The 27,971-nt window shown below is 41.4% G+C and overlaps 1 protein-coding gene and 1 long non-coding RNA gene across 2 annotated transcripts in view; one reads left to right on the plus strand and one right to left on the minus strand.

Annotated features, from left to right (window-relative positions):
• LOC139028818 (uncharacterized) overlaps positions 1 to 27,971 on the minus strand; it is a 179,966-nt gene that overhangs the window by 11,978 nt on the left and 140,017 nt on the right. The window lies entirely within an intron of this gene.
• Positions 980 to 26,082, plus strand: LOC111974464 (G protein-activated inward rectifier potassium channel 1-like). Its single transcript, XM_024002173.2, is given in 3 exon segments — positions 980 to 2,566; positions 3,267 to 3,483; positions 22,407 to 26,082. Coding segments are annotated over 3 exon segments (1,695 nt in total). The 5' UTR covers positions 980 to 1,726; the 3' UTR covers positions 23,045 to 26,082.

Raw genomic sequence — 27,971 nt, forward strand, 5'->3', positions numbered from 1 at the left:
GCTGACTATAAAATGGACAAATTAGAAAAATAAAKACAGTACTTTTCAATGTGTGASATATAGGAGGTTTGCCATGAGAGAAGAGGGTCAAATGCGTGTGTCTCACGGTCAATGCATAAATTGCCTGCTTTGGTGAACTGTGTTCGTAACWGATTCTAGTTTTTCGAACAGAAAAATGAATTGAGATCAGATGTTTCATCAATGAGAAAAATAGAAGAATATCGGCCCAGTTTCACCTAGTTCCATCCTCTCCCACTACTGGACTTCCTCTCACTACCATATTTGGTGGTGAGAAAACGTTTTCAATGGATGCTTCAGCTTTATAGCCCCTGTGATATGTCTGGGTTACCCCTTCTGTCTGTGCTTAAAATGTCATTGTTGAACACTCGTTTCTGATTGGCTTGAAGGGGATTCTAGAGTGCATTATTTCCCTATAAGGCACGGTATATCAGCATGATATAATTCAATGGCTATTGCTTATGAAAGCAAAAGTGATTTGAACACATTTGAAAACATTTCTAGGCACACATTTGTAAATGCATAGCTCTTGTATAAAAGGGATAATCATCTCCACTACTATCATCTCCACTATCAGGCTCTAATAGCTCTATGTGTTCTCTGGAAAATAATGCAACTTTGTGGAGGGTTCCACCACCCCGCAAGTGCGTCATGGAACACATCTTTCACGTCGTTCATTATTTTTCATAGAACGCATAGCCCCTCCTTGATTATCCCTTACATAATTGTCTATCTCACCATCAATGTACCACTAAAGAATATTCAGAACTGGTTAAAAAAAATCAATGGCACTGTAGCCTGCTCTAAAACGCATTAATAAATGGTAGGCTGATTTGAATTAATTACATTATATCTTAGCAAATTGTGTTAAAGTAAATTAACTGCATACCTCTTCCCCCCCTCTTCTTCCAAACGGTATGTCTATGTAGTACCGGTAGGCAATAGTGAATGTATCATAGCATACGGAACGTGCAGTGCGCAGGAGCGGTGAAGGGGAAAATCGAGGGGAAAGAACGAAGCAGCCGCTGTCGGATTCTTATTGCATGCGTCCATAAGAACACCAGTAAAATTCCACCAGAAGAGGAAAAGGGGGACAGGAAAGACAGCTTGCAGGCATCATCGTTAAGAGGGAACCACATAAGTATGACCGGACAGTAATTGTTCCACGAATCCATTATTTCCCATCATATTCCACTGTCATAGATCTGAATGCAGATCCTATGTGCGCACGCAGGAGCACAAAGCGGAGGTTTGGGAACCAAATTGTGTCCAACACCAACACTGACATCGGATGTGCAGTATGTATGGAGCGGTTTCATCTTGACCACGGCTTATAATCACAGTAACCAACGATTCATTAATAATTACCTACAACATCTTAATTGCTTGATGGGGCGTGGAAACAATTTAAACTTTTAACCCAAGGTGTGGACTTCACAGATGAGGACAGTGTTGAGCCAACCTGCATTGATTGCTCTAGCCTGGGAGGGCGATGATCAGCAGCGACGCACCAAATAATAAACTGTTCAAAACCTGAACTGCGACGGACGCGTTTGGTTAGAAGATGATCCTGTGCGTAATTGTTTTTTAGCAGACTGCTTTTCGGATGAAGATCTGTTTGTAGTGATTGAAGTGACATTATTCCTCTCTATTTACATGGATTTGAAGTGCAGTAGTAGTAACAGTATGTGGCGAGAGGGGACAGTGCATGATTAGTTCGTTACAGAACGTACTTTCCACGCCTTATTTCCAATTCCGAGATATTGCCCACAACATTAGGCCAATTACTGCAACTACAACGAAGTCCTGTACAGAAATAGACTTTATATTGAACCCTTCAGATTATTTCTCTCGCGGCTGTCATCGTAGTATGTCTGCACTTCGAAAGAAATTTGGGGACGATTATCAGGTAGTGACCACCTCATCCAGCGGGTCTGGATTCAACCAGCCGGCACCAGAGAAGAAGAAGAAGAGGCAACGCTTTGTGGACAAGAAGGGGCGATGTAACGTCCAGCATGGAAACCTGGGTGGTGAAACCAGTAGATARCTTTCCGATTTATTCACTACGCTGGTCGATTTGAAATGGCGCTGGAATTTATTTATCTTCATCCTAACATACACGGTGGCATGGCTCTTCATGGCATTCATGTGGTGGATCATAGCCTACATCAGAGGAGACCTCCATCGAACCCACGATGACAAGTATACGCCATGCGTTGCCAATGTCTACAACTTTCCCTCCGCGTTTTTATTCTTCATAGAAACGGAAGCCACAATAGGATATGGCTATAGGTATATCACGGACAAATGTCCCGAGGGGATCATTCTCTTTCTTTTCCAGTCAATCCTGGGATCAATCGTTGATGCTTTTTTGATTGGCTGCATGTTCATTAAGATGTCCCAGCCCAAAAAAAGGGCAGAGACCTTGATGTTTAGTGAACATGCAGCTATTTCGATGCGAGATGGAAAACTAACTCTCATGTTCAGAGTCGGCAARCTGCGTAATAGCCATATGGTCTCCGCACAGATCCGCTGCAAATTGCTGAAAGTAAGTGGCACTTCTACGGCCCTATGCACAACAATATTTGTGTATCTAAACGACAGTACCCCATTTACTTCTGTCATGTGAGTGTAAGTTATTCGTTTTCTAATTGTTTAATTACGCCATAATTACACATAAAATACTTAGGGGATTATTATTAAGTTTATTATTCTCTGCTGATATGACATTTCAATACCAGTATTGCTCTTTTATCGCTTTCGAGACATTTCTACTGATATGAATGTAGGCCTAATTAAWCATAGATTAATGGATTTCTAGAGTCTACTTTTATGAACAGTCGTTTTTTCACTTTCTTTGCAAATAGGCCTGCCAATGTGAATTAACACATAAAGCAATTGATTCCAGGGAAGTTTAGTGACAATGCTATTCATATAGAAATACACATTTTACCATTATACAGGCCCCCTGAAGTAGAAGGGAGTCACTGGGTCATTATTAACATCTTAAGATGTGCCTTTGATGTGGCATGATGTGCCTGATTAGCTATAGCCAGAGCTATATATATGGCTCTGGCTATAGACATTGATTTACTAACTCTGTATATTTACTGATGATTGGTTTCTTTAATTGTTCACAAAATGTGGATAGCTTTCAGTATGGCTCACTGGGTTGCAGTAGTTAAACTGTTTGTCCCCCCCCACCTCTCTCTCTCTCGCTCTCCCTCTCTCTCTGTATACTTCCATAGTCTCGTCAGACGCCCGAAGGTGAGTTTCTTCCACTGGATCAGTTGGAATTGGACGTGGGCTTCAGTACCGGGGCGGATCAGCTCTTCCTGGTCTCACCACTCACAATCTGCCATGTGATTGACACTAAAAGTCCATTCTACGAACTCTCCCAGAGATCCATGCAAACAGAGCAGTTTGAAATTGTGGTCATATTGGAAGGAATAGTGGAAACTACTGGTAAGTTATCACAAATACCTTGTTTTTCTTTCTTGCATATTATTAAAAACAATAGGCCGATATATCTATGCCCTGAGATAAACTAGTGGAGAATGTTTGGCTCTGGCTAAYGTATATGACAGCAAAATAAATGCACCAGTATGAGTGTTATAATGATGTGAATCAGTATAACGTGAAGTTGCAGGTGTATACTGTAAGTTGACCCAGATGGGCCTCTCCATTGACCCCTGGATGTTAGTGGATGTCATTGATTGCATGCTATTGATGTTCTGTTGCACAACTGGATAGGTTTATAAATCATATATGTTCTGATTGATTTTATGTTAGCAGTGGAAATGGCAAAAAAACAAATTGCATTTGGATATTCTCAATCTCTTTTGAATTTGGTTGGCCTGTGTTTAATACAGTAAGTACATCAACATGGCATGTTTAGTTTATCTAAAGAGCCAGTCCCTTGATAGATTTGTATAAATCATTTTCAATTTTTTTTATGAGATCTCCTAAAATAGTTGCTGTCTAGGGAACAGTTTTGCTGTTTTACAATACAACTTCATACTCTTCTGGGGTTATACTTTGCTTTCCCAATTGCTTTTTGAAATTGAAACTTCAATTCAATAAAAACAGTAATGACACTTGAGAAACATTTTGGTTGCTGTGATCATATTTCAAATTCAACTGTTTCATTTGAGACAGTTAATACAGGGCTGCAGGGAGTCCTTTAAGATTGTGGAATGACATACCAGTCCTGTCTGATGCCATACAGACCACTGCAGAAAACAGTTATGTTGATCATGAAAAYGTTGGTCCTGTACTGTACCTATGTGGCAGTGGCATATGGTTCACGTCATGTCATTATATATCCACAAAAAAAGTTGTATCTCAAATCTGAAATCTTTTCGGTCCTCAGAGTTCTTAAAAATCCCTGTTTTCAATGTAGATTTGTGTTGATGAAAAATATAGTGTCGATGAAAAATCAGTAGCAATTGACATGCAACTTACTGACATAACTCCTATAGTATATAAACATTTAATTGGACTATTTTATTTATGAGGGGTTACATATTGATGTGATGTTGAAAAAAAGGTGCAGAGAAATGACTGTATGATATAATGGTGCTGCCTTGTAGAATATATCCTTACAACTAGTTATGTCATCATCTTTTCCCAAAGTTTTGATTAATTGGTCAGTTGTCAACACAGAAAATTCTAGAATGCGGATAAGAATTTCAAAACATACACTTTGGAGGTAAAGGTTCACATGTATCATATGCATTGGGCACAACAACAAAATTAGACAGCAAACACATTTTGTAATTGTAATTTAACATATTTTWGATATTTTCTCAATGTCAATATTAATTCTAGATACAGTAGTAGTGTAATCTCGACCGTGTCAATGCGAACATATGTGGTCGGGTTAGGTTAAAAAGCAAGACGAGAGATGTCAATGTGAAAACAATATGTGGTTAAAAATGTATGTACAGTGGAAGTCTAATCCTCAGACACTTTCATTTCGGTCCAATGTAACTCTGTTTCCATGGCAACCTCTCTTTGAGCGTTCCGGATTTCAGCACTGCACCTGAACTTAGATTTTATGCCTATGGTATGGGGAAAACTGTAATGCAATGCAATTTTCAGTAATACACCAGTGAACATGTGGTAACCGTACACAAAACAAAAGAGGTCTACTGACAAAATAATCTGATATTAAGATAACTACTTTCCTGAGATCAAACTAGGAGGTGGACTCGTGAGAGCTACCGTGAGGTGTTACAGGGCTTAATGGGTGCCAGAACAAGTGAATCAAGTCTGAGCCAGATAGAATGTTTATAAAATATTAATTCAGAGACTTGGCATTTACTGGTGTTAGCTAACATCAGCATTTTTTGTTGTTGACATGTTCATAGAAAATCAGCTCTCTTCATATTCACACAATGAGCTTATCAAATGACATCATCATCACAACCGCTCATGATATCATAAACTCAAAGTCAGCTCCACATGGCTTCCCGTCTGTTATGTTATCAGAGATTTGAACATAGTCACTGCATGCATGAAAGTATTATATGAGAGTATTAAAATATAGTCATATAAAGAACTAGATAAAGAAAAAAGAAATACACTTTTCATATTATTTAAATACCTTTGTTATGATGGCATGTTCAGTAGAAKWWTATWTWTTTTTTAAACATACGTTTCTACATATCCTTCATTAGGGAGTACTGATTCAAGTGTTATAACATTGTCATTTAAATATTTGAAATTGACATAACAGTTAGGATTGTTTAATCCAAATTGTTAAGGTTTAGTTAACTGTTCCTTCTATAAATGTAAAAAAAAAAACATTCCTGCGAACACTATACTGAATCACTGAGTTGCAATAACATTTTCTTTGTGATATGCAGAAGTCAAATTGCTCAGACTGCAATTGCTTTACCACTCGTCTGTTCAAATGGTATGCCAATTATACACAGTACATCTAACATGCAATTTTGTACTTTAGTTCCATTCTCTATCTTTGATCAGCTCAGTTACATGACAAACAGGCTGGGATTTTAATTTCATGGCAGGCTGACTTTGAATGTGTGATTGACTAGAGGAAGAATGCTGTCACCAACACGTTTCTCCCTGAAAAGTTGTGTCGTTCTTTATTAACAAGACGCTTCACAGTTCAGCAAAAAAATACTTTTTTGGAGCACTTAATTTAAGTTTCGTGTTCACTCATCAATTATGTTTAGAAACACAGTGGCTGGCACATCAGCAGAAAATGAACTCTGTGAGAAGACTGCGATGTGACTAGCATGCAAATGCTAATGATTGATGGGCTATTGGGAACATGCTGTGGCATTTACATGACGCTAACAAGGCGTTTACAAATATTTTCCGAACAACTCCAGCCGAAAGCCACAGTGGAACATTTTGTTAGACTATTTGAAAAGAGCAATCCCCATATTGCCTTGGTCAAAAGTAGTGCACTACATAGGGAATAGGGTGCAATTTGGGACAAAGTCCATAACTAGTTAGCTGTGCATTGACGTGGCTTGTTGTCTTGGCTTCCTCTCTGCCCCCTCCATGACAGCTGAGCCTTTTTCACGATTCACTGGTATTGGAGAAAAATAGAATCTCCCTTGTTATTGTTTTTCTGCTATTTGTTCATGCTAAGACGTGTGGGTGGCATGAGACTGTTGTGGACTTGAATTGATTTAAAGTGCATTTGATGTTTATTCATATGTATCTGCGAGCATATAAATACAGTATGTTTGTCTGTGGAAATTCTAYTATTGGATAAAGAAAGTGTTTTTAGAGTTACACGTAGTCTCAGTTTGGCTTATCCTGTACCAAATATTTTGCCAGTTGAATCACTTCACTAGTATAATGCATTGGATATGGAAACCTTGGGAATTATGTTATTATCATGTTTCAATGTACATCATGATTTATGAGCCTCTTGAATTATATTATATGTGTAATGCATAACTAAGACAMAGTGGGCATATTGCATGACGTCTTACGTCATGTCGCTTCCCCGATCTATCCAGACTGACTTGCTGCAGTCTGGTAGAAGCGATGACCAGTTCTATGAGGGCCCAGGGAGACCTCATCCCAAAACACGGTGACCACGCCATTTAAGGTGGAAGAGCTAACATACCCAGGAAAAATTGGGAGATGCCATATGCTTTCCCACATCATCTTCGAGACCCTCGATGACAAGTGATTTTCCAAACGGCAGTTACAAACCTGCTTACGACCAGTCCTGGCAGCTATCGTCATGCAGGGCTTATACCCCACCGAACAAAGCAATTTTCTATCCTCACCCGGATGCATAGAATCAAAAGGAAAGAGCCAGGCCTGCGACTCTTGAAAAACAGTGCCAACCCCTTATGCATGCTCTCTCTTTTACAGTTGGCGTGTCTTTTCGTGGAGAAGTGGTGTGAATCTGTTTTTCCATGGTCCTATGCTCCTTGCAGGARCTTGCTCTACTAGRCACTGTCCGCGCCCTCAGCCTGCCCAGTTTTTTTTCAGGTTAATGTGCCTATGGCTTTTCACCTGTCACCTTCCCTAGAAGGGCGTCRCCGTCGTTGTCCAGTATGCGCGGTGGGCGTCTACCTGGAATGTAGGAGAGCTCGGGCAAGAGTGTCATGCTCTTCGCTCATTGGGCAACCACCTTCAGAAGATATCCGACGATATCCTGCCGGATCATGGGGACTATTATATTGATTTATAATGGCGAGGGTGACAACCTTCTCCCACATAGGAGTTTACCTCTTGGGCATTGTTTTGGGGACATGTCTTATTAAACTAAGATTGTATGCGCTTTGTATTGGGCTTCCCCTCACTTTGTAATTAGTTTTTTTRCCCGAGTGGTTGTCTCTGCACCTTTTGTGGTGCATACTCCCTTAGTTTCGGGACTTCTGTGGGTTGCAAATTTTGAGAATACTCTGGTTTCGGAGGGCATGTTTTGCGTCATGGGAGTTGGCCATATCTACACATTTGAGATATCGAAATMAGTAATTGAAAGAGAACTTATGGTTACTTGCGTAACCCCGCTTCTCTGATATTATGAGTGAGATGTCTCACACGTTCCCCTGCTCACAAGAGCGTGAGGAAAATAAGCATGCTTGAGAATAACCAGAGGGCCGGAGAGTGGCTCCTTTTAAGGGAGGTGAGGGTCTCACCTCATTCGCCACTCTACCAGTCTGTCCCCAACAGAAGCTTTTGATAGGTCCTTCCGAGAGTTGGCGATCCTTAGCGAATCCGCCACATGTGAGATWTCGCACTCATAATATCAGAGAACCGGGGCTATGCAAGTTTAGCGAGGGCATGGCCTAAAAGCAAACAAAGTTGTGTGTCTCTTTTTTTACATTTTAATTGTTGTATTAATAGTATCCACATACTGCATTATGAATAAACRTTTCCGTTATAATCTTGAAAGTAAACCAAGCAAAGAGGAGTTTGTCGTGCACAAAGAGTAGCAGCAGAATAATGAATTCAGAGAAATGGATACATCTCGTGTAGCAGATTTGCTGAGAAGTCAGAGGCATGCGTTGGTCTGAGGTAAATAGCGTCAGAATGGAGCTTGTGATTACACATCACTGTGAAAGGATAGACGGGCCCCTGGAGTAAGTGACCATAATTCATTCCGACTGATCACACTCAGAGCATGTCCGTGATGATCCCCGCTCTCCATTCCGCTCCGCACTCAAGCACTCTGCGGTTCAAGGGTTAATGTGGGTTCAGCCGGGGGAAGTCGGCCTTCTGAGCAGGTGAGAGCAGGAGTCTCCGATTAAATCTAATGTGCCCAGGGTCAGAGCACGGCAGAGTCACGGCCCTCCCCACGGGTGCGCAGATAAGACGCTTATTTAATAGCTTTCTGTTCTCCAGTGGGTTACAGTGTTTTTTATTAATTTGTTTCATTTAACTAGTTTTTTTTAACAACCCCTCTCACGCATTTCATTGCATTAAGAAGCCGCGTTGAAGCTTCATGTTTTTCCAACGCAAATGTTAATTGTGATCAGCGACCAAATTTAGTGCGAGAATCTTTTTGGAATGTCATTTTTTTCTCCGTTTATAGTATAGTACTGTAKGTCTCATGCTGGAATTGTTTTTTCTAACGCAGTTGAGGTACTGTACTTTCTGTAATAGACTAAATGTATATTGTGTTGAATTGCACATGACCAGTTTGCATTAAGAGATATCCACTTAGTGACAGCCTACTTTTGTCTATATTTGTCCCACTGTGAGAGAAAGTGTCGATTCAGACAACACACTGGAGAGCTTTACTGTTCCTGAAGATATAGTAATTGCACCAGGAATGGACTCCACGTAATGGGCATTGGGTTGAACCAGCTATGACATGGAGGATTCTTTATCCCCTTTCCCAAGGGGAAACAAGGTTACATTGTGTCTTTGGGGATTTCTCCGGTCTCTGTTGGACTGTAATAAATCCAGGGAGGGAGGAAGGGGTGTGGCGTGGCAGACATGGGCTGAACACATTTGGTGACGCTACTAGATCCAAGGTAACAATCAGGCCATGATGTGGAGAMCCGTCACTCTACTTAAGAGTTGGAAATGATTGTCTCTTTCTCTCCAAGGACTTGCATGTGTTTTGGAATTAACATGCACGTCTAATAATAATGTATTGTGTATAGTAATATTGCCAATGATACTGTTTAGTGCCTACCCCCCAAGAAAAAAAGGTTCCAAAAGGGATATTTGGCTGTCCCCGTAGGGTAACCCTTTTTGGTTCCAGGTAGAATCCTCTCTGGAAAGGGAACCCAAAAAATTGTTATTTAAAGGGTTACCCTATGGGACAGCCCAATAACCATTTTAGAATCTAGATAGTACCTTTTATTTCTAAGAGTGTATAAAGGGTCAGTTAAATTGTTGATCATGGTATCATGTTGCCAAAGATCTTGGTTATATGAAAGACTCACAAAGGATGGGTAGGCTAGAGGTTGGTCAAAACTGATTAAAGATGGTGGCCCCTCAATAACCATATGTTATCGTTAAGTGATAAAGGTTGTGCTCTGCTTTAAAATATATATATATCATTTTTGTATCATACGCTGGATAGGTGTAGTGAAATGCATTGTTTTACAGGGTCAGCCATAGTAGTACGGCACCCCTGGAGTAAATTATGTTTAAGTGCCTTGCTCAAGAGCACCTCGGCAGATTTCCGCCTTGTCAGCTTGGGTATTRGAACCAGCGACRTTTCTGTTACTGGCCCAATGCTCTAATTGCTAGCCTAGCTCTCAGTGTTTTGGTCACTGTGCAGTATTGATTGATAGTGTCTGAGTGTCCCTGAAGTGCACGTTAATCGATCTAGGTCTAAACAGACACAGCCACATTGACATTTTGTCTTTTGGATGCGCTTCTAGCGAGACAATCCTTAGGGAGATGCGTGCTTTCTATTTCAGTCCCATTGACATGCTGTGGGGTATTGGACCTCACTCAAACCATAGTGAGAAAACACAAGCTTAACTGAACATGCGATATCCCTTTTTAAATGGCCACACTCCGAGTGTGATTTGTCTGCCCACCATTAGTTGGTGTTTGGCTTCAAGGCTATCGATCGTTTGCCCCTCCTCCTCCCCCTCCATCACCACCAACACCCTCTTTCCTTCATAATGTCTGTTTTTTTCCCCTGCTGCTTGTTAATGGTCTTGCTGTTGTGTAGAGCCGTATGTTCCTGTGCCTGGTCTGTCACCTCACCCTGTGTAGAGGCTTGGCAGGCAATGACACTCTCCTCTCTCTCACACACACAGCCTCTGCTCCTCTCCTCTCTGCTCTACTCTGTCTACCTCCACACTGATGTTATTGCCCGAGTATTCTGTCTCCCTCAACACCCATCCCCCATAGCAGTACATTTCTACACCATTTTTTCTCCGCCAGTATATTTCCTTCTCTGTGTTTTTTTTTGCACACATTTTGCCTACCGCATGTCGTATAATGTGGAATAAACTCGGGATGCAATAAGCTCGGGATGCAACCGTAACAAATTGATTGAATACTTAGTATTACAGCTGAGAGATTTTGTATTCATCTACGACGAATCAAAGAGGAAAAAGCAGGCCTCTAAAAGAATACTGGGCTTCTTCTCAGTGTACCGTTTGATGGTGGTCACCATAGCAACAGATTATCTGTCTTAGAGAGGACTTGTGCCCATAACAGATGTATCTGTATCAAAATGAGCTAAACATTTCTCATATCCTCTAATAGACACAATTTGTTGTGTCCTTTCAGGCGTTTCATGGAAAAACGTGTATATTCAGTTGTTAGGAACCCAAAGTACTGTACTCAGCACAGTATTATTGCTGTACTGTATGTCCTGTGAATTCAAATGTTCCTTCTCCATTAAAGAGGACATCTCTTGGATGCTTATTCCCTCTCTCTTTTGTCAGTTGTCCTCCATGCTGCTCGAGCTCAGTGCGTCTCTTTAATATTTGATACCACTGGGCCAAAAAGCAGTCAAGAAGGGATGTATTCTTCTGCTTTTCAGCAACAACCTTCCACATGATGCATTGTTATTTAGCTGTTGCTGCTCACCGTTTGGTAAATAATTAAACCATTCATATGTTAATGTGATTTATCACAGAAAATAATCTTAACGGTGCAAGCATTAGGGGGTCGACTCATGATTCACTGTCCAGAGCGCAGATTCACAGTCTTGCTTCCGCCACTGTTTTCTTCACAGATAATGCCTCAGTTGCTTCTAAAGCCTGTATACTGTGTTGACAGCCATATTCTGGTGAGTGAGGTTGCATGGATGAGTGTTTGTTGTATGCGTAAAGGACGGTATGCTGCTTTTAGCGAGTACCATTTCCTCCTGATTCGGCTAAACAACGAGGCGCAAACCCAGGACCTCTGCCTTGCTGGAACACCTGACCGCCCTCCTGCGTCTTACCAGTTGGCGCCACGAGAAAAGCTAGCCATTTGCTGACACAAGTGGGGAAACTTCAGGCTGAGGAGTAAGTTTCACACACCCCCATGTGCTACACTTGCGTGCTTGCATGTGTGTGTGAGTGTTTGTGAGAGGATGTCTTACATCTGCAGATCCTTGTCTGTGAGAGAATTGAGAGGTCGGGGAGGACTCTTTACGCCCACCTTTCTCCCAGTGACTTGGACTGTGGGAGTCGGAAGTGCAGAGAAAGGCTAATCTGAATAACGGGCAATCAATCATTTGCATAAATATGTAAATGCGTTGCTCAATGTGCATTGCTCTATTTTCCAAAGAGTGCAGGTGGTTGTGAGTGTTTTGTAAAATAAACTGTTTTCTGAAGTCAAATGATGTGTATGGATTTGTTGATATGTAAGATCTGGATTGAATAAATCAGGTGTCTATCTAAAGCCAGGATGCAGGACTCTGGTCCTTGAGGTGTGGAGACAGTGGAGTTGTGCCTGATCTCCAGTATACGACTGAGCCATGCAGCAAACAGATATAATCCTCTGCTCCTGTGGCTTCTATATCCTGGATAAGCTTATGTTAGAGACTCTCTGCTCCATGAATGCCAGTAAGTTTAGTGAGCCACCATTGTTGTTTCTGTCGCAGTGCTTTGCTTTATCTTGGCCAGGTCGCAGTTGTAAATGAGAACTTGTTCTCGTCTAGCTCACCTGGTTAAATCAAGGTGAAATAAAATAAATAAAACAAAAAGCAGAAACTATTGGCAAGCTTCCCCCTAGTTTATGTTCCATTCTCACCACCCAAAGAATCAATTTTATCTCCCTGTCACCTTAGTGACTTGGCTGCGTCTTGACTTTGTTATTTGAACCACAAAAGCTAGCTCAGTGTTATCCTGCAGTACTAGCTAGCTTCATTCACTCACAAAGTACTAGATTTGATAGACTCCCAAACTTCAACCTCAGAGAGATCAATGTCCTTTGCCCTTAATACTCTCTCAATGGCAACACGTTATTGCATGAGAAATATAGTGTATATTCAATTTGAAGAGCAAAATCCCTTTGGTATATTGTAGATTTACCAGTTGTAAAAAGAAGGGAAATTGAGTCTTTTGTTTGCAGCTCAGTTTTCTTTACTAATAATTTGATATTTGAAAATAGTATTTGTGTTTTGCAGGGCTTTCACGCTTCAAATCCCGTCTATGATTAAAGCAGTCCCTGTCTGTCTGATTTCACCATCTAATTCAAGTTAAATATTCCGCAACATCCAATTTATGGCGCAACATCCAATTTATACAGAGAAGGCATGATATAAAATAATGTTACCAATCCCCTGAGATGTCTCTAAAACAAACTGACACCACTATAAGTGTTGTTTCTTTCTCTAAGACTTGTTTGGATCTGGTATCACCGGAAGTTGGTGGCACCTTAATTGGGGAAGACAAGCTCAAGGGAAAGGCTGGAGCGGAATTGGTGGAATGGTATCAAATACATCAAACACAAGTTTCTATTTGTTTGGTTCCATTCTATTCGCTCCGTTCCAGCCATTATTATGAGCCGTCCTCTCCTCAGCAGCCTCCTCTGTCTGGGATAGACCGTGCTCATCACGCAGTACACACTACAGGGTATACATTAGAACATCAAAGAGAGGTCTGTACACAAAGCACAGTCTGTGTCCAGGAAGATGAAAGAGCCAGACAGACGGTAATAAAGGTACCTTTCACTGTGCTTATTAAATATGGTATTTGTAATATGACCTCACGTTAATGATTAGGTACGACATAGGATTCGATCAAAACAAATACACTTGGAGGAGCAGTGATGTGTTGGAAAAGGTCAGGGGCATACAGGCATTCAAACCAGTTTACTGTGGTCAGGAACTAGGGGTATAATGTATCATCCAGTATTGAGTGATAAAACAAGTGGTTTTATGGATGGTTGTTTCGATTGGGATGGTCAAAGACAAGAAACTTCCTTTTGTGTTTACTGTAAGTCCGCCACATTTGCCTCGAGTTGCACTCAAAGGTGACAATCCAAATAGACTTCATATGGTGTGTTTATGCTCACGTACCATTGGTTGATTTGGTTTCCATAGGAACACACCATTCCAGGCAGGTATGGCGATTACGCGATGTTTTATGCCTGTTGGTACACTACGTGACCAAAAGTATGTGGACACCTACTCGTCGAACATCTCATTCCAAAATCATGGGTATWATTATGGGGTTGGTCCCCCCTTTCCTGCCTTAACAGCCTCCACTCTTCTGGGAAGGATTTCCACTAGGGACTCGCTTCCATCCAGCCACAAGAGCAACAGTGAGGTCGGGCACTGATGTTGGGTGATTAGGCCTGGCTCGCAGTCGGCGGTCCAATTCATCCCAAAGTTGTTAGATGGGGTTGAAGTCAGGGCTCTGTGCAGGCCAGTCAAGTTCTTCCACACTGATCTCGACAAACCATTTCTGTATGGACCGACAACTGGACAGACAACTGTCAGCCCTCAACAAACTGTTACGATCAGTAGGTTTCCTGTAAAGATCAGTGTATAGAACATTATCTTCACACAAGATCAGAAGATCAAGAAAACTGATTTGACGTGTATCAGATTGCATAGTAAATCTCAAATGTTCAGAACAGGAGTTAAGAAAATCATGGAACYCCTGGAGCTGTTTTGCATCACCCCTCCATAGAACAAAAATATCATCAATATACCGTTTCCAAATAATGATGTTAGGCAAGAAAACATTTTTGAGAGGATTGAAAATAGACTGTTTCTCCATYTAACCCACATACAAATTAGCATAGTTAGGAGCCATGGGGGATCCCATAGCAGTACCCTTCGTCTGAATAAAGAAATCATTTAGAAACATGAAATAGTTTGATCTGAAGCCATTCTTGTGATTGTTGTGTTTGTTGTGACTTTGCCATTGTGGTTGTTTGTAGGCTTGTGTGGTCTTTAGTGAGTCTATGATCGTATGCTATCCATTTGTATTTATTGTATGTTGCTCTTTCTATGCCATTTTAATATGAGAAATTAACCAATGATATTAGGCCACTCTTGGCCATGATTACAGACACCTGTGTGTCTTGACACTATATATAAACGAGTCATCCCGCAGTGTCTGTGATTGTACCCTGATGAAGACAGCTTGCCTGTCGAAACGTTGGTAAATTAAATATTTTTGCATCTGAGCTCCTAGAGTGTGCGGCTCTCTTTTATTTTCAAGTTTTCTACTCCGCTAGCCAGCACCTCGCCTAAATAGGTGTGCGTTTCTTTTTCTTCTGGAAGGTGAACCTTTACCTCACTATGTCCTGAGATCCTGAGCGCTCTGGAGGAGGTTTTCATCAAGGGTCTCTCTGTACTTTGCTCCGTTCATCTTTCCCTCATTCCTGACTAGTTTTCCAGTCCCTGCCGCTAAAAACATCCCCACAACATGATGCTGCCACCACGATGCTTCACTGTAGGGATGGTTTCAGGAATTCAGGCCAAAGACTTCAATCTTGGTTTCATCAGACCAGAGAATCTTGTTTCTCATGGTCTGAGAGTTCTTTTGGTGCCTTTTGGGAAACTCCAAGTGGGCTGTCATGTGCCTTTTACTGTGGAGTGGCTTCCGTCTGGCCACTCTAACATAAAAGCCTGATTGTTGGGAGTGCTGCAGAGATGGTCGTCCTTCTTGAAGGTTCACCCATCTCCACAGAGGAACTCTGGAGCTCTGTCAGAGTGGCCAGCTCTAGGAAGAGTCTTGGTGGTTCCAAACTTCTTCCATTTAAGAATGATGGAGGCCACTGTGTTCTTGGGGACCTTCAATTCTGCAGACATTTTTTGGTAGCCTACCCAGATCTGTGCATCGACACAATCCTGTTTCTTAGCTTTATGGACAATTTCTTCAACCTCATGGCTTGGTTTTTGCCCTGACATGCACTGTCAACTGTGGGACCTTATATAGACTTGTGTGTGCCTTTCCAAATCATGTCCAATCAATTGAATGTACCACAGGTGGACTCCAATCAAGTTGTAGAAACATCTCAAGGACGATCAATGGAAACAGTATGCACCTGAGCTCAATTTCGTGTCTCATAGCAAAGGGTCTGAATACTTATGTAAATAAGATATTTCGGTTTTTAATTTATAATGAATTTGCAAACATTTCTAAAAACCTGTTTTCGCTTTGTCTTTGTGGGMTATTGCGTGTAGATTGATGAGGAAAAACATTTATTTAATAAATGTTCGAATAAGGCTGTAATGTAAAAGGGAAAAGGGGAAAGGGTCTGAATACTTTCCGAATGCACTGTACAGTATATAGTGCAGCTTATTATACTCATCTAAAARGCACAGCAACGCTGTTTGTCTGTGTTTAGTTGTAGTCATATCACCTCCAAGTTTCCAAATGGTTATGATAGCAATTTGTCTGTAATTGTGGCTTGTCCCTATGGGTGAAAAGGAAAGCACAGAGCAGCCTCTTCAGTGAGACTGTTGATGGCCATTAGTGTATGGATGCAGGAATGTACCCACTTACAAGTCACCACTTTACCTTTCTGCCATGCTGTCGATGGTGCTATTACAAAATTGCTGGGCTTTCCTCCAATACGAGGCCGCTCAATAGGATGCAGATCAGAAAATAGAGAGTTACCCAACAGGGAATCAGAAGTTGATTATCTGATTTTAGATGAACTGTGCGATTATCCTTATGTGTGCCAATTTCTATAGATCACTGAATATYATTATGTTGCAGAGTTAATGGAGGAAAGTTATATTTTTTGTAAATTTGTGGTAGAATCTTCCTCCATTAATTCTATTTGTGTTCATTTGTGCTAGAATTAATGGAGGAAATGTCTGTTTCTTTGCTTTAATAATCTCCTGTCATGCTCCGGGCCAGTTCTGTTGAACTTTGTCACAATATTTGAATATCCTCTACTGATTATTTTCCATTGAGTGGTGTGTGATATTGACTTTTAATATGTTCTGTGTGTCTCTGGCAGTCTTTGGGATGTGACTCTTAGCCCACTGCTCACTAAAATAGCAGAGAGGCTCAGTTGGTAGAGCATGGCGRTTCCTACACCAGGGATGTGGAGTCGATTCCTGCTACCACCCATACGAAAATGTATGTACTCACTGCTGTATTTCGCTTTGGTTAACGGCGTCTGCTAAATGCCATATAATATAGTTTTTATATTGGGGAAAAGTACCATATCTAGATCATATCAAATCAAATCACATTTKATTCGTCACATGCGCCGAATACAACAGGTGTAGACCTTACTGTGAAATGCTTACTTACAAGCCCTTAACCAACAATGCAGTTTTAAGAAAATACCAACAAAAAAAAGGTAAGAGATAAGAATAACAAATAATTAAAAAGCAGCAGTAAATAGCAAGAGCGGGGCTATATACAGGGGGTACTGGTACAGAGTCAATGTGCGGGGGCACCAGTGTCGAGGTAATTGAGGTAATATGTACGTATAGGCAGAGTTATGTGTGACTATGCATAGATAATAACAGAGAGTAGCAACAGAGTAAAAAAAAGGGGGGGGGGGCAATGCAAATAGTTGCATTGCCGGGTTGCCATTTGATTAGATGTTCAGGAGTCTTATGGCTTGGGAGTAGAAGCTGTTTAGAAAGTTCTTGGACCTAGACTTGGCGCTCAAGTACCACTTGCCGTGCGGTAGCAGAGAGAACAGTCTATGACTAGGTTGGCTGGAGTATTTGACAATTTTTAGGGCCTTCTTCTTACACCGCCTGGTATAGAGGTCCTGGATGGCAGGAAGCTTGGCCCCYGTGATGTACTGGGCCGTATGCACTACACTCTGTAGTGCCTTGCGGTTGGAGGCCAAGCAGTTACCATACCAGGCAGTGATGCAACYCGTCAGGATGCTCTCAATGGTGCAGATGTAAAACCTTTTGAGGATCTGAGGACCCATGCCAAATCGTCTCCTGAGGGTGAATAGGTCTTGTCGTGCCCTCTTCACGACTCTCTTGGTGTGGTTGTACCATGTTAGTTTGTTGGTGATGTGGACGCCAAGGAACTTGAAACTCTCAACCTGCTCCACTACAGCCCCGTTGATGAGAATGGGGGCGTGCTCAGTCCTTCTTTTCCTGTAGTAATCTCCTTTGTCTGATCACGTTGAGGGAGAGGTTGTTGTCCTTGCACCACACAGTCAGGTCTCTGACCTCCTCTCTATAGGCTGTCTCGTCGTTGTTGGTGATCAGGCCTACCACAGTTGTGTCATCAGCAAACTTAATGATGGTGTTGGAGTRGTTCCTGGCCGTGCAGTCATGAGTGAACAGGYAGTAGAGGAGGGGACTGAGGACYGACCCCTGAGCGGCCCCCGTGTTGAGGATCAGCGTGGCGGATGTGTTGTTTCCTACCCTTACCACCTGSGGGCGGRCCGTCAGGAAGTCCARGATCCAGTTGCAGAGGGAGGTGTTTAGTCRCAGGGTCCTTAGTTTATTGATGAGATTTGAGGGCACTATGYTGTTGAACGCTGAGTTGTAGTCAATGAATAGCATTCTCACATAAGTGTTCCTTTTGTCCAGGTGTGAAGGGCAGTGTGGAGTGCAATATAGATTGCATCATCTTTGGATCTGTTGGTGCGGTATGCAAATTGGAGTGGGTTTAGGGTTTCTGGGATAATGGTGTTGATGTGAGCCATGACCAGCCTTTCAAAGCATTTCATGGCTACAGACGTGAGTGCTACGGGTCGGTAGTCATTTAGGCAGGTTYCCTTAGTGTTCTTGGGCACAGGAACTATGGTGGTCTGCTTGAAATATGTTGGTATTAAAGACTCAGACAGGGAGAGGTTGAAAATGTCAGTGAAGACACTTGCCAGTTGGTCAGCGCATGCTCGGAGTACACGTCCTTGGTAATCCGTCTGGCCCTGCGGCCTTGTGAATGTTGACCTGTTTAAAGGTCTTACTCACATCMGCTGCYGAGAGCGTGATCACACAGTCATCRGGAACAGCTGATGCTCTCATGCATGTTTCAGTGTTARTTGCCTCGAAGCGAGCATAGAATTTATTTAGCTTGTCTGGTAGGCTCGTGTCACTGGGCAGCTCTTGGCTYTGCTTCCCTTTGTAGTCTGTAATGGTTTGCAAGCCCTGCCACATRCGATGAGTGTCGGAGCGGGTGTAGTACCATTCCAGCTTAGTCCTGTATTGATGCTTTGCCTMTTTGATGGTTCGTCSGAGGGCATAGCGGAATTTCTTATGAGCTTCCGGGTTAGAGTCKCGCTCCTTGAAAGCGGCAGCTCTAGCCTTTAGCCRAGTGCGGATGTTGCCTGTAATCCATGGCTTCTGGTTTGGGTATGTACGTACYGTCACTGTGGGGACGATGTCCTCGATGCACTTATTGATAAAGCCAGTAAAGCCATGTGGTGTACTCCTCAATGCCATCGGAGGAATCCCGGAACATACTCCAGTCTGTGATAGCAAAACAGTCCTGTAGTTTAGCATCTGCTTCATCTGACCACTTTTTTATAGACCGAGTCAATGGTGCTTCCTGCTTTAAGTCTTGCTTGTAAGCAGGAATCAGGAGGATAGAATTATGGTCAGATTTGCCAAATGGAGGGCGAGGGAGAGCTTTGTAAGTCGCTCTGGATAAGAGCGTCTGCTAAATGACTTAAATGTAATGTAATGTCTTTGTGTGTGGAGTGAAGGTGGTGTAGAATTTTTTGCCCTCTGGTTTAACATCCTGATAGAAATGAGGTAAAACTTATTTAAGTTTCCCTGCATTAAAGTCCCCGGCCACTAGGAGCGCCGCCTCTGGATGAGCGTTTTCCTGTTTGCTTATGGCGGAATATACAGCTCATTTAGTGCAGTTTTAGTGCCAGKATCGGTCTGTGGTGGTATGTATACAGCTACGACAACAGGCACGCTGTTATTGGTGGTAAAATGAAACAAGAATTACTGAGGGTTTAAGCAAAATACCAGTGTAGAAGAAGTGTGCTTTTGCATGTGTACACCAATACTAGACCTTTGAGCTTACAGTATATGCCTGTTGGTCAACATGTCGTGTGACTATGCTTTGGAAGATTATTGCAGTGTGACAAGTACATGATACAAATGACTACAAGATTCCCTGCACTTAGCCTCAATTGGCTTCTCAACCTCAAGTCCCTWTTATTACTGTGGACCCCAGTCATTGAAGCATATTTCCATATGCCTAGAGCACTCAGAAGCTCAGAGCGATAGGGCAGACATAATGCCCAGAAACCCTGATCGTACTCAATGTTAATAACTCTGGCTGTGACTTGACTGTGACTGTTAAAAACTGTTATCAGTGCATTATTGCATGGACCTTGGAAACTGTGGCAGAAACAAAGATGATCAGAGCTTCAATTAAGATCAGCAATACCTAGTGTACCATGATCTTTCGTCTCTTTGAATGCTTATGCTTCTGATTCATTTATTGCTGCCAGGGCATTATTACGCTAGCAACTAGTATATGTGGTATTTATATCAGGGCAACCACTCAGCTTTTAATGGACTTCAACAGACCTTCAAGAACACGAGTGCCTCCAGCTTTGTAACAGCTTGGATACTTAGTTAAAAGGAATAGGAAGATGTGGCTCAGTTCAATGTTCTGGACTGGCAGATGATAAGCTGTGCATCTCATCTCTGTTAGAATTTATTTCTATTGATTGATGAATTGTGGGYCGGCAGTGCAAAATACTGCTTTCAGCAGCCATGTTTTCCTAGACATTCCAAAGAACAAAAGGTTTGCATGGAGCTCCGCGCAGGGTGAATTGATACAATGCAAGTATTCAGATCATGTAATAGTAATTACGATAGCATCTGCCGAATAACAGTGACGAGAGGGTTATCACTGAAGATGAACCTGTAACTTTATGTAAAACAAATTAATGTTGTTGCTCATTAATTCAATCCTCATCATTTGACTAATTGTATTAATTTGTTTATGGGGATACGGGTGGAGTGTTTGTTAAGCATTCATTTAATTCAACGTCTCCAGTAACAAAAAAAATGAATGCCTGGTGCTCATGATCGAGTGTATCTTGTTTAATCTATGGAAACAAACCTTATGAACTTTGAACTTTCCTTCACAGACCTTGACGGGCAATATGGCTGATCACACTGACCTTGCTAAAAGAGTATCCCACAAAGCTCTCTTATTTTAACTCTATCTTATCTTTGTTATCGTATCTTCTTTTCTTAAAAGCAACTTTTGAAGGAAAAAATAAATAATGCATGAAATCTGCTTTGGTCAGGCAAAAAWTCTTCAGGCAGCACTATGATGACCTAATTAACCACTTGTCATAGGCACATTAACATTTTGAGACCAAACATGTTATATAACAGGCTTTGAATTGGAAGTCCCATACATGGTGATGAATATTTGTTTCTCAAAAATATATGAGTTGTCAGGAAAGCCCATTGGACCCATTGCACCCTTATCTTTGCTAAGCCTCCTGTGGTCCGTCACTTAAGTAATTTGATTATCTTAATCTGCTCTTTTGTAGTTCCTAACCAAGGTTACGATGTGGACTAAATTGCCAAGTAGCTAAAGACCCCGGGTGGCTTAGATAAAAGACATCTACTTATTTAGGAAATTGTTTTTAAAGTGTCTTAACATGATGCAGTGCCTCTGAAATAGCAATTGTTTCCCTGTCAATGCAATACAAAATGAAAAKAGTATTTTAGGAATAAAGATGTCGAGGCATTTGTTTATGTTGTACTCCGCCAAAGAATCRCACTCGTGTGCACTGTACTGTATGCATTTTYTATTAGATYAATGCTTGTAGTTTCTTATTTTCATGCTCCCGGTATTGTTGCTCATACATTGATGAGAACAAGGAGCTGGATMGCTACCTGTTGCAGAATGTGCATAAAAGTGGCACCTTTAGTAGTTGACTATTTTGAGCACTGACATAGTGAATGTTTTACCAATAACAGAGGTAAAACATTGTGTGCTTTTTCATTTTGTTACAGTTGCTTGGGAGAGAAAATGGTTGAGTTATTTTCTCATCAGACAAATCTATACAGGATAAGATCTCTGAAAGCAAACGGTGTTTACATTGTACTGCTTTTCATCTTAAAAGTAATTGCTGTATGGACTCCTTCACTCACTCAGCTATCCTCTGCYTCTTTCTCAAATTACTGAGGAACTTGCTCATTAGTGTTTAAGTGTTTTTCAATTAAGTGTTTTTTGAGGCAACTTTCTGTGTTCTATGTACTTATTCATCATGCCAGTTTGTGAGTGATATTGTTTGTTGAATGAAAATAATCTTTGAGGAACACTTCACTCTTGTGACTGAGCTGAGGGCACTGCGTCAGCCATGTAATTGAACCAGGGTTGCTCTTTGATTCTGAAGTGTTTGTTTATATATTTGACTAGCATAGCATTAATCTCCATAGCATTAGCCTTGTCTGCCTTGTCCACAGATAATTGTGTATAATTCCCTGCATAGAGTCAAAGTCGTCAAGTAAATTTCCTGAAATAAAGACATGGAGACAATCAAGCCAATCATACATGATCTTTATTTGTTTTCGTTGTTTTGTCTGTGTTCGACAGGGATGACTTGCCAAGCGAGGACTTCTTACACTGAGGACGAGGTTCTATGGGGACATCGTTTCTTCCCAGTCATCTCTCTGGAGGAGGGGTTCTTCAAGGTGGACTACTCCCAGTTCCACGCCACGTTTGAGGTCAACACTCCCCCGTACAGCGTGAAGGAGCAGGAGGAAAACCTGCTCATATCCTCTCCTCTCATGGCCCCATCCCTGTGCAACAGCGGCGAGGGYGGGAYGAACAGCTCCATGGACTGCCTGGAGAKCCTGGAGGACAAGGAGAGCACCACCAKCAAGCTGCCYTCCAAGCTGCAGAAGATGCAAGGGGGCGGCTGRGGCCGGGACGGGCTGCCCATGCCTAGGAAGCTGCTGAGGATGAGCTCCACCACATCGGAGATGATCTACCCCGGGAGCATGGGGGAGCTGCCCATGAAGCTGCAGCGCATCAGCTCCGTCCCCGGCGTCTCCGATGAGAAACAGGTGAACAAGATGGRCTCCAAGATCAGCTCCGATCACATCAGCCAATCCGTGGCAGACTTGCCCCCCAAGCTGCTAAGGATGCAGGGGGGAGGGGGAGTAGGGGGCCGAATGGACGGACACCTGCCCCCGAAACTCAGAAAGATGAATTCCGACCGCTTCACGTAGAATGGGCGACCAGTTTTAACTTATTACACCCCAACCCTTTATTATTTATAATTTATTAAAGGACATGATTCTTATATTCAAGAAAATGTAGTATATAAATACGTACAGATAAAGTATACCTTGATAGAATACCGCAGATTTGTTCCTGGATATAAGTATACATGCTATGATGAAAGACAATGTATGATAAGCACAATCTGGCACGTACGATACACTCAGTGCATGTTAAACATAGTTTCTTTCATTTCTGGCATGACATTTATAGATATWTTATTTTACAGAGATGATTTGAGCAGGGATGTTACTTCCAATGGATCTGAACAGTTGCACAAAGCCATATGGTTTACAAAATGGAAAACCTACACAACATGGGACTAATTTGCGGTGAAGAAGGGTACATACATTCGATTTGAGTTGGCTGCTTTTGTTGTTTAATGTAAAATTGTGTGGCAATGTTCTGTTAAATGCATGCTACTTTTATTGACTTAGCTATACAAAGGTAATAGACACAGATGTTTAGCCTTAACTATATTACCTTGTTTCCATTTCCACGATTGTTCACAGCTGTATTTTTGGCATTTTCATGTATAGGATGATATTTTACCATGTGCAATTTTAAGAACTTCTTAGTTCAGCAAGCATACTGTATGTTGCTGGATGATGCAATCTATATTTGAAAATGCATGATCCATATCATATGTTATATTGGAACTGGGCACAAACTTATTAAGCAACCTGAACTCACTTTTCAAGGTAACACTTATGTTGAAAGGGCCAGCACTATCAATCAAATTCAATCAAATGTATTTATAAAGCCCTTCTTACATCAGCTGATGTCACAAAGTGCTGTACAGAAACTACAGCCTTATAAGCACAACACAGAACACTGTTTATGACACTCATTATGGCAGTAAGCATTTATGGCTTTTCGACATACATGTCCTGAACAGTACTGTAAATTACTCTTTTACATGGAAGGAAAACAACTAAATCCATGGTCACGCATGCCTTATTGAACAGTACTGTAGTTTGGAAGTTCAAATTATTATTCATTCTACATTTAATTTAACGATACATGTGCACCAAAATTTCAACTTAAGTGTTACTGCAGAAATATAGATTTAGAGGTGGACGTACAGCATATTTAGGAAAAAGTCACCACCTTTGTCTTAAGAGTCCATATGCTCCCTGTTTAACTAAAGCAATAATGTTATAATGACTATAATCTTTATATAGCCACAGGGTCTGCAGCAGCCCAATAACCATTATATTTACTGACTCCATGGAATCTGGTTCAACTAAAAGCACCAATGATATTGTATGATCCTCAAACTCTTCAGGAATAAAGATCTAAGATCAATTCTTGACARGTTGACTTAATGGGACACGGGTAGCTAGCTTTTTGTGGACACTATCAAAGAAATAAAAAGGCTTGTTATGGATATTACATATGGTGCATTCGGAAAGTATTCAGAACCRGTAACRTTTTCCACATTTTGTTACGTTACAGCCTTAATCTAAAATTGATTAAATACATTTGTTCCCCTCGTCTAGACACAATACCCCATAATGACAAAGTGAAAACAGATAAAACATTTTGGGGGTAAATTTAGAAACAGAAATACTTTATTTACATAAGTATTCAGACCCTTTGCTATGAGTCTCGAAATTGAGCTCAGGTGCATCCTGTTTCCATCGATCATCCTTGAGATGTTTCTACAACTCGATTGGAGTCCACCTGTGGTAAATTCAATTGATTGGAGATGATTTGGAAAMGCACACACCTGTCTATATAKGGTCCCACAGTTGACAGTGCATGTCAGAGCAAAAGCCAAGCCATTAGGTTGAAGGAATCTGTGCCTCGACACAGGAATGTCTGCAGGATTGAAGGTCCCCAAGAACACAGTGGCCTCCATCATTCTTAAATGGAAGAAGTTTGTAACCACTAAGACTCTTCCTAGAGCTGGCCGCCCGGCCAAACTGAGCAATCGGGGGAGAAGGGCCCTGGTCAGGGAGGTGACCAAGAAACCAATGGTCACTCTGACAGAGCTCCAAACTTCCTTTGTGGAGATGGGAGAACCTTCCAGAAGAACAACCATCTCTGCAGCACTCCACCAATCAGGCCTTTATGGTAGAGTGGCCAGACAGAAGCCACTCCTCAGTAAAAGGCACATGACAGCCCGCTTGGAGTTTTCCAAAAGGCACCAAAAGGACTTTCAGACCATGAGAAACAAGATTCTCAGGTCTGATGAAACAAAGATTGAACTCCAATTTAATCAATACTGGAATAAGGCTGTAATGTATCAACAATTTGAAAAAGTCAAGGGGTCTGAATACTTTTCGGATGCACTGTAATAATATCTAAAGGTATGTATTGAATGTATGGATAAGCACGACTGGCTTTATTTTATAAAGTTACCTAAAATGGTTTATTATATACAGTAAGTCAATGCAGTATCATATCAAGCTTGCCATTGGATTTAAGTCTGTTCTCTATCCAGAGATAAGCTTTAGTTCAGAATCTTAAATAAGCCTATATGACATGGATCATAGTATCAGAGCTCCTGGTGCCATTATCCTCAGTGCTCCTGAAGTATAGACTAAATCCTCATAATGCACCTTAAATCACTTACCTCAGCTGAGCCAATTTCCCTTTATCACCAAGGAAATCTTTGCACCAGGTGCCATTTGCCTTTATCATCTGCCCTCAGAACGCCAGAGATCTCTATCCATTAAAGGTTTCATAACTGCACCCAGAAAAACTGCACCCATACTCTATTCCTTGACTTACTGTATGTGAACTTTAAAGACGTACATCTTTGTCATATGTTCTCTTTTCCTACTGTAGGAGAGGGAGGTAATAGCAGAAACTCTGACTTATAATTCTGCTCAGATGTGTTGGTGGAATTAGAATTAGCAGAGCAATATGAATTGAATGGCTCTGCTGATGTGTCTCCTTGTTTCATTGACATTGCCTGTATCTGTTGGTACTAAATGTAAAGAGGGTACTACAATAAAATGCAAAATGCTTGTTGATATCTGAAGAGTTAAACATGTGAAGGCGTTATGGAAATGCTTTCTCATACTATATCCTGTAAAGTGAGGCTGCCTATTGCAAGGACATTGCCGTTATTAGCAGCTGATTATCCAAATAAAATAAATGTAGAACTGGCTGGTAATGCACTTAAAATGACTAAATTCTCCAGTTGCATCCATCAGCGGTTCCATAGAATCCAAACYGAACTAAAATAAACACCCTTTCTCCATCTATTTGTTTGCTAAATAACATAAATGTTCTTGCATTCAGCCATTTGCAATTAAAATCCCACTTTGTTTTCATACCACAACAACAACAGTGGCACTGAGTTGAATATTCCATGCAAAATATAGTCTGTTGACTTATGACGACTGACTGCTTGCATAGCTCTCTCTCTCTCTCTCTCTCGCTCTCTCTCTCACTCTTTCTCTCTCTTGAGTGACAGCCAAACAGACACTTTATGAATTTTAAATATACAGTACCAGTCAAAAGTTTGGACACACCTACTAATTCAAGGGTTTTTCTATATTTTACTATTTTCTACATTGTAGAATAATTGTGAAGACATCAGAACTATGAAATAACACATATGGAATCATGTAGTAACCAAAAAATGTWAAACAAATATATTTTATATTTGAGATTCTTCAAAGTAGCCACCCTTTGCCTTGATGACAGCATTGCACACTCTTGACATTCTCTCAACCAGCTTCACTTGAAACGCTTTTCCAACAGTCTTGAAGGATTTCCCACATATGCTGAGCACTTGTTGGCTGCTTTTCCTTCCRTCTGCGGTCCAACTCATCCCAAACCATCTCAATTGGGTTGAGGTCGGGTGATTGTGGAGCCAGTCAATCTGATGCAGCACTCCATCACTCTCCTTCTTGTCAGATAGCCCATACACAGCCTGGAGGTGTTGGTCATTGTCCTGTTGAAAAACAAATGATAGTCCACTAAACGCAAACCAGAATGGGATGGCGTATCGCTGCAGAATGCTGTGGTAGCCATGCTGGTTAAGTGTGCCTTGAATTCTAAATAAATCACTGACAGTGTCTCCAGCAAAGCACCCCCACACCATCACACCTCCTCCATACTTCAGGTGGGAACCCGAGCCATACTTATGATTCAGTACTATACAAATGGTTAATTATTTATTTACTAGCTAATTAAATGGTAACACAGAATAAACATACACACTATGTTAAAAACAGGTCCCTAGCGGAATGACAACAATATGGCTGTTACTCACATACAGTAATCATATACTTTGCACACGAACCGCCGCCGTCTTTGAGTAAAATCATGAATGTATTTACGTGAAATGCCAAATCTCTCTTGGTGGACAGGCCTTGGAAAGGGGGTTGGCCTTTTCGCGCAAGCTTAAGGCTCTGAATGTCCCAAAAGGTTCCAACAAGCCTTCTACTGTTGTTCTTCTCTGAAGTTACAGTATTTCCTTTCTAATAGTTTTATGACATCACAAAATAACAAACAATATGACATTAGTGTTCTATAGATCGCCTCTGACTATTCCCCATGTTCTGAGCTAGAAATATTGTTCCAGTATTCGCTTTTGAACGTGTTAGAGTTTCGGCGGGAAAAAGTATCTTGAAACAAAGCACATTCCGTTGGTGAATTTGGAGAGGGAGAACATAATCTTCTCCGTTTGATTTACAACAGTACTTGAGTTGTTAATCCCTCCAAGTGTTTTCTTCCCCCCCTTCTACGGGTGAGAGGGGGTCTGGTTGAAGTTATTCATTGCAAACCTGATCTGACCTATTTGGATCCTCACAGGACATCATGACAAGACCAAAGGACAGATTTCCACCGGTCTAATGTCCATTGCTCGTGTGTCTTGGCCCAATCAAGTCTCTTCTTCTTATTGGTGTCCTT

This window comes from Salvelinus sp. IW2-2015, linkage group LG2 (genome assembly GCF_002910315.2).
Source record: "Salvelinus sp. IW2-2015 linkage group LG2, ASM291031v2, whole genome shotgun sequence".
Lineage (NCBI taxonomy): Eukaryota > Metazoa > Chordata > Actinopteri > Salmoniformes > Salmonidae > Salvelinus > Salvelinus sp. IW2-2015.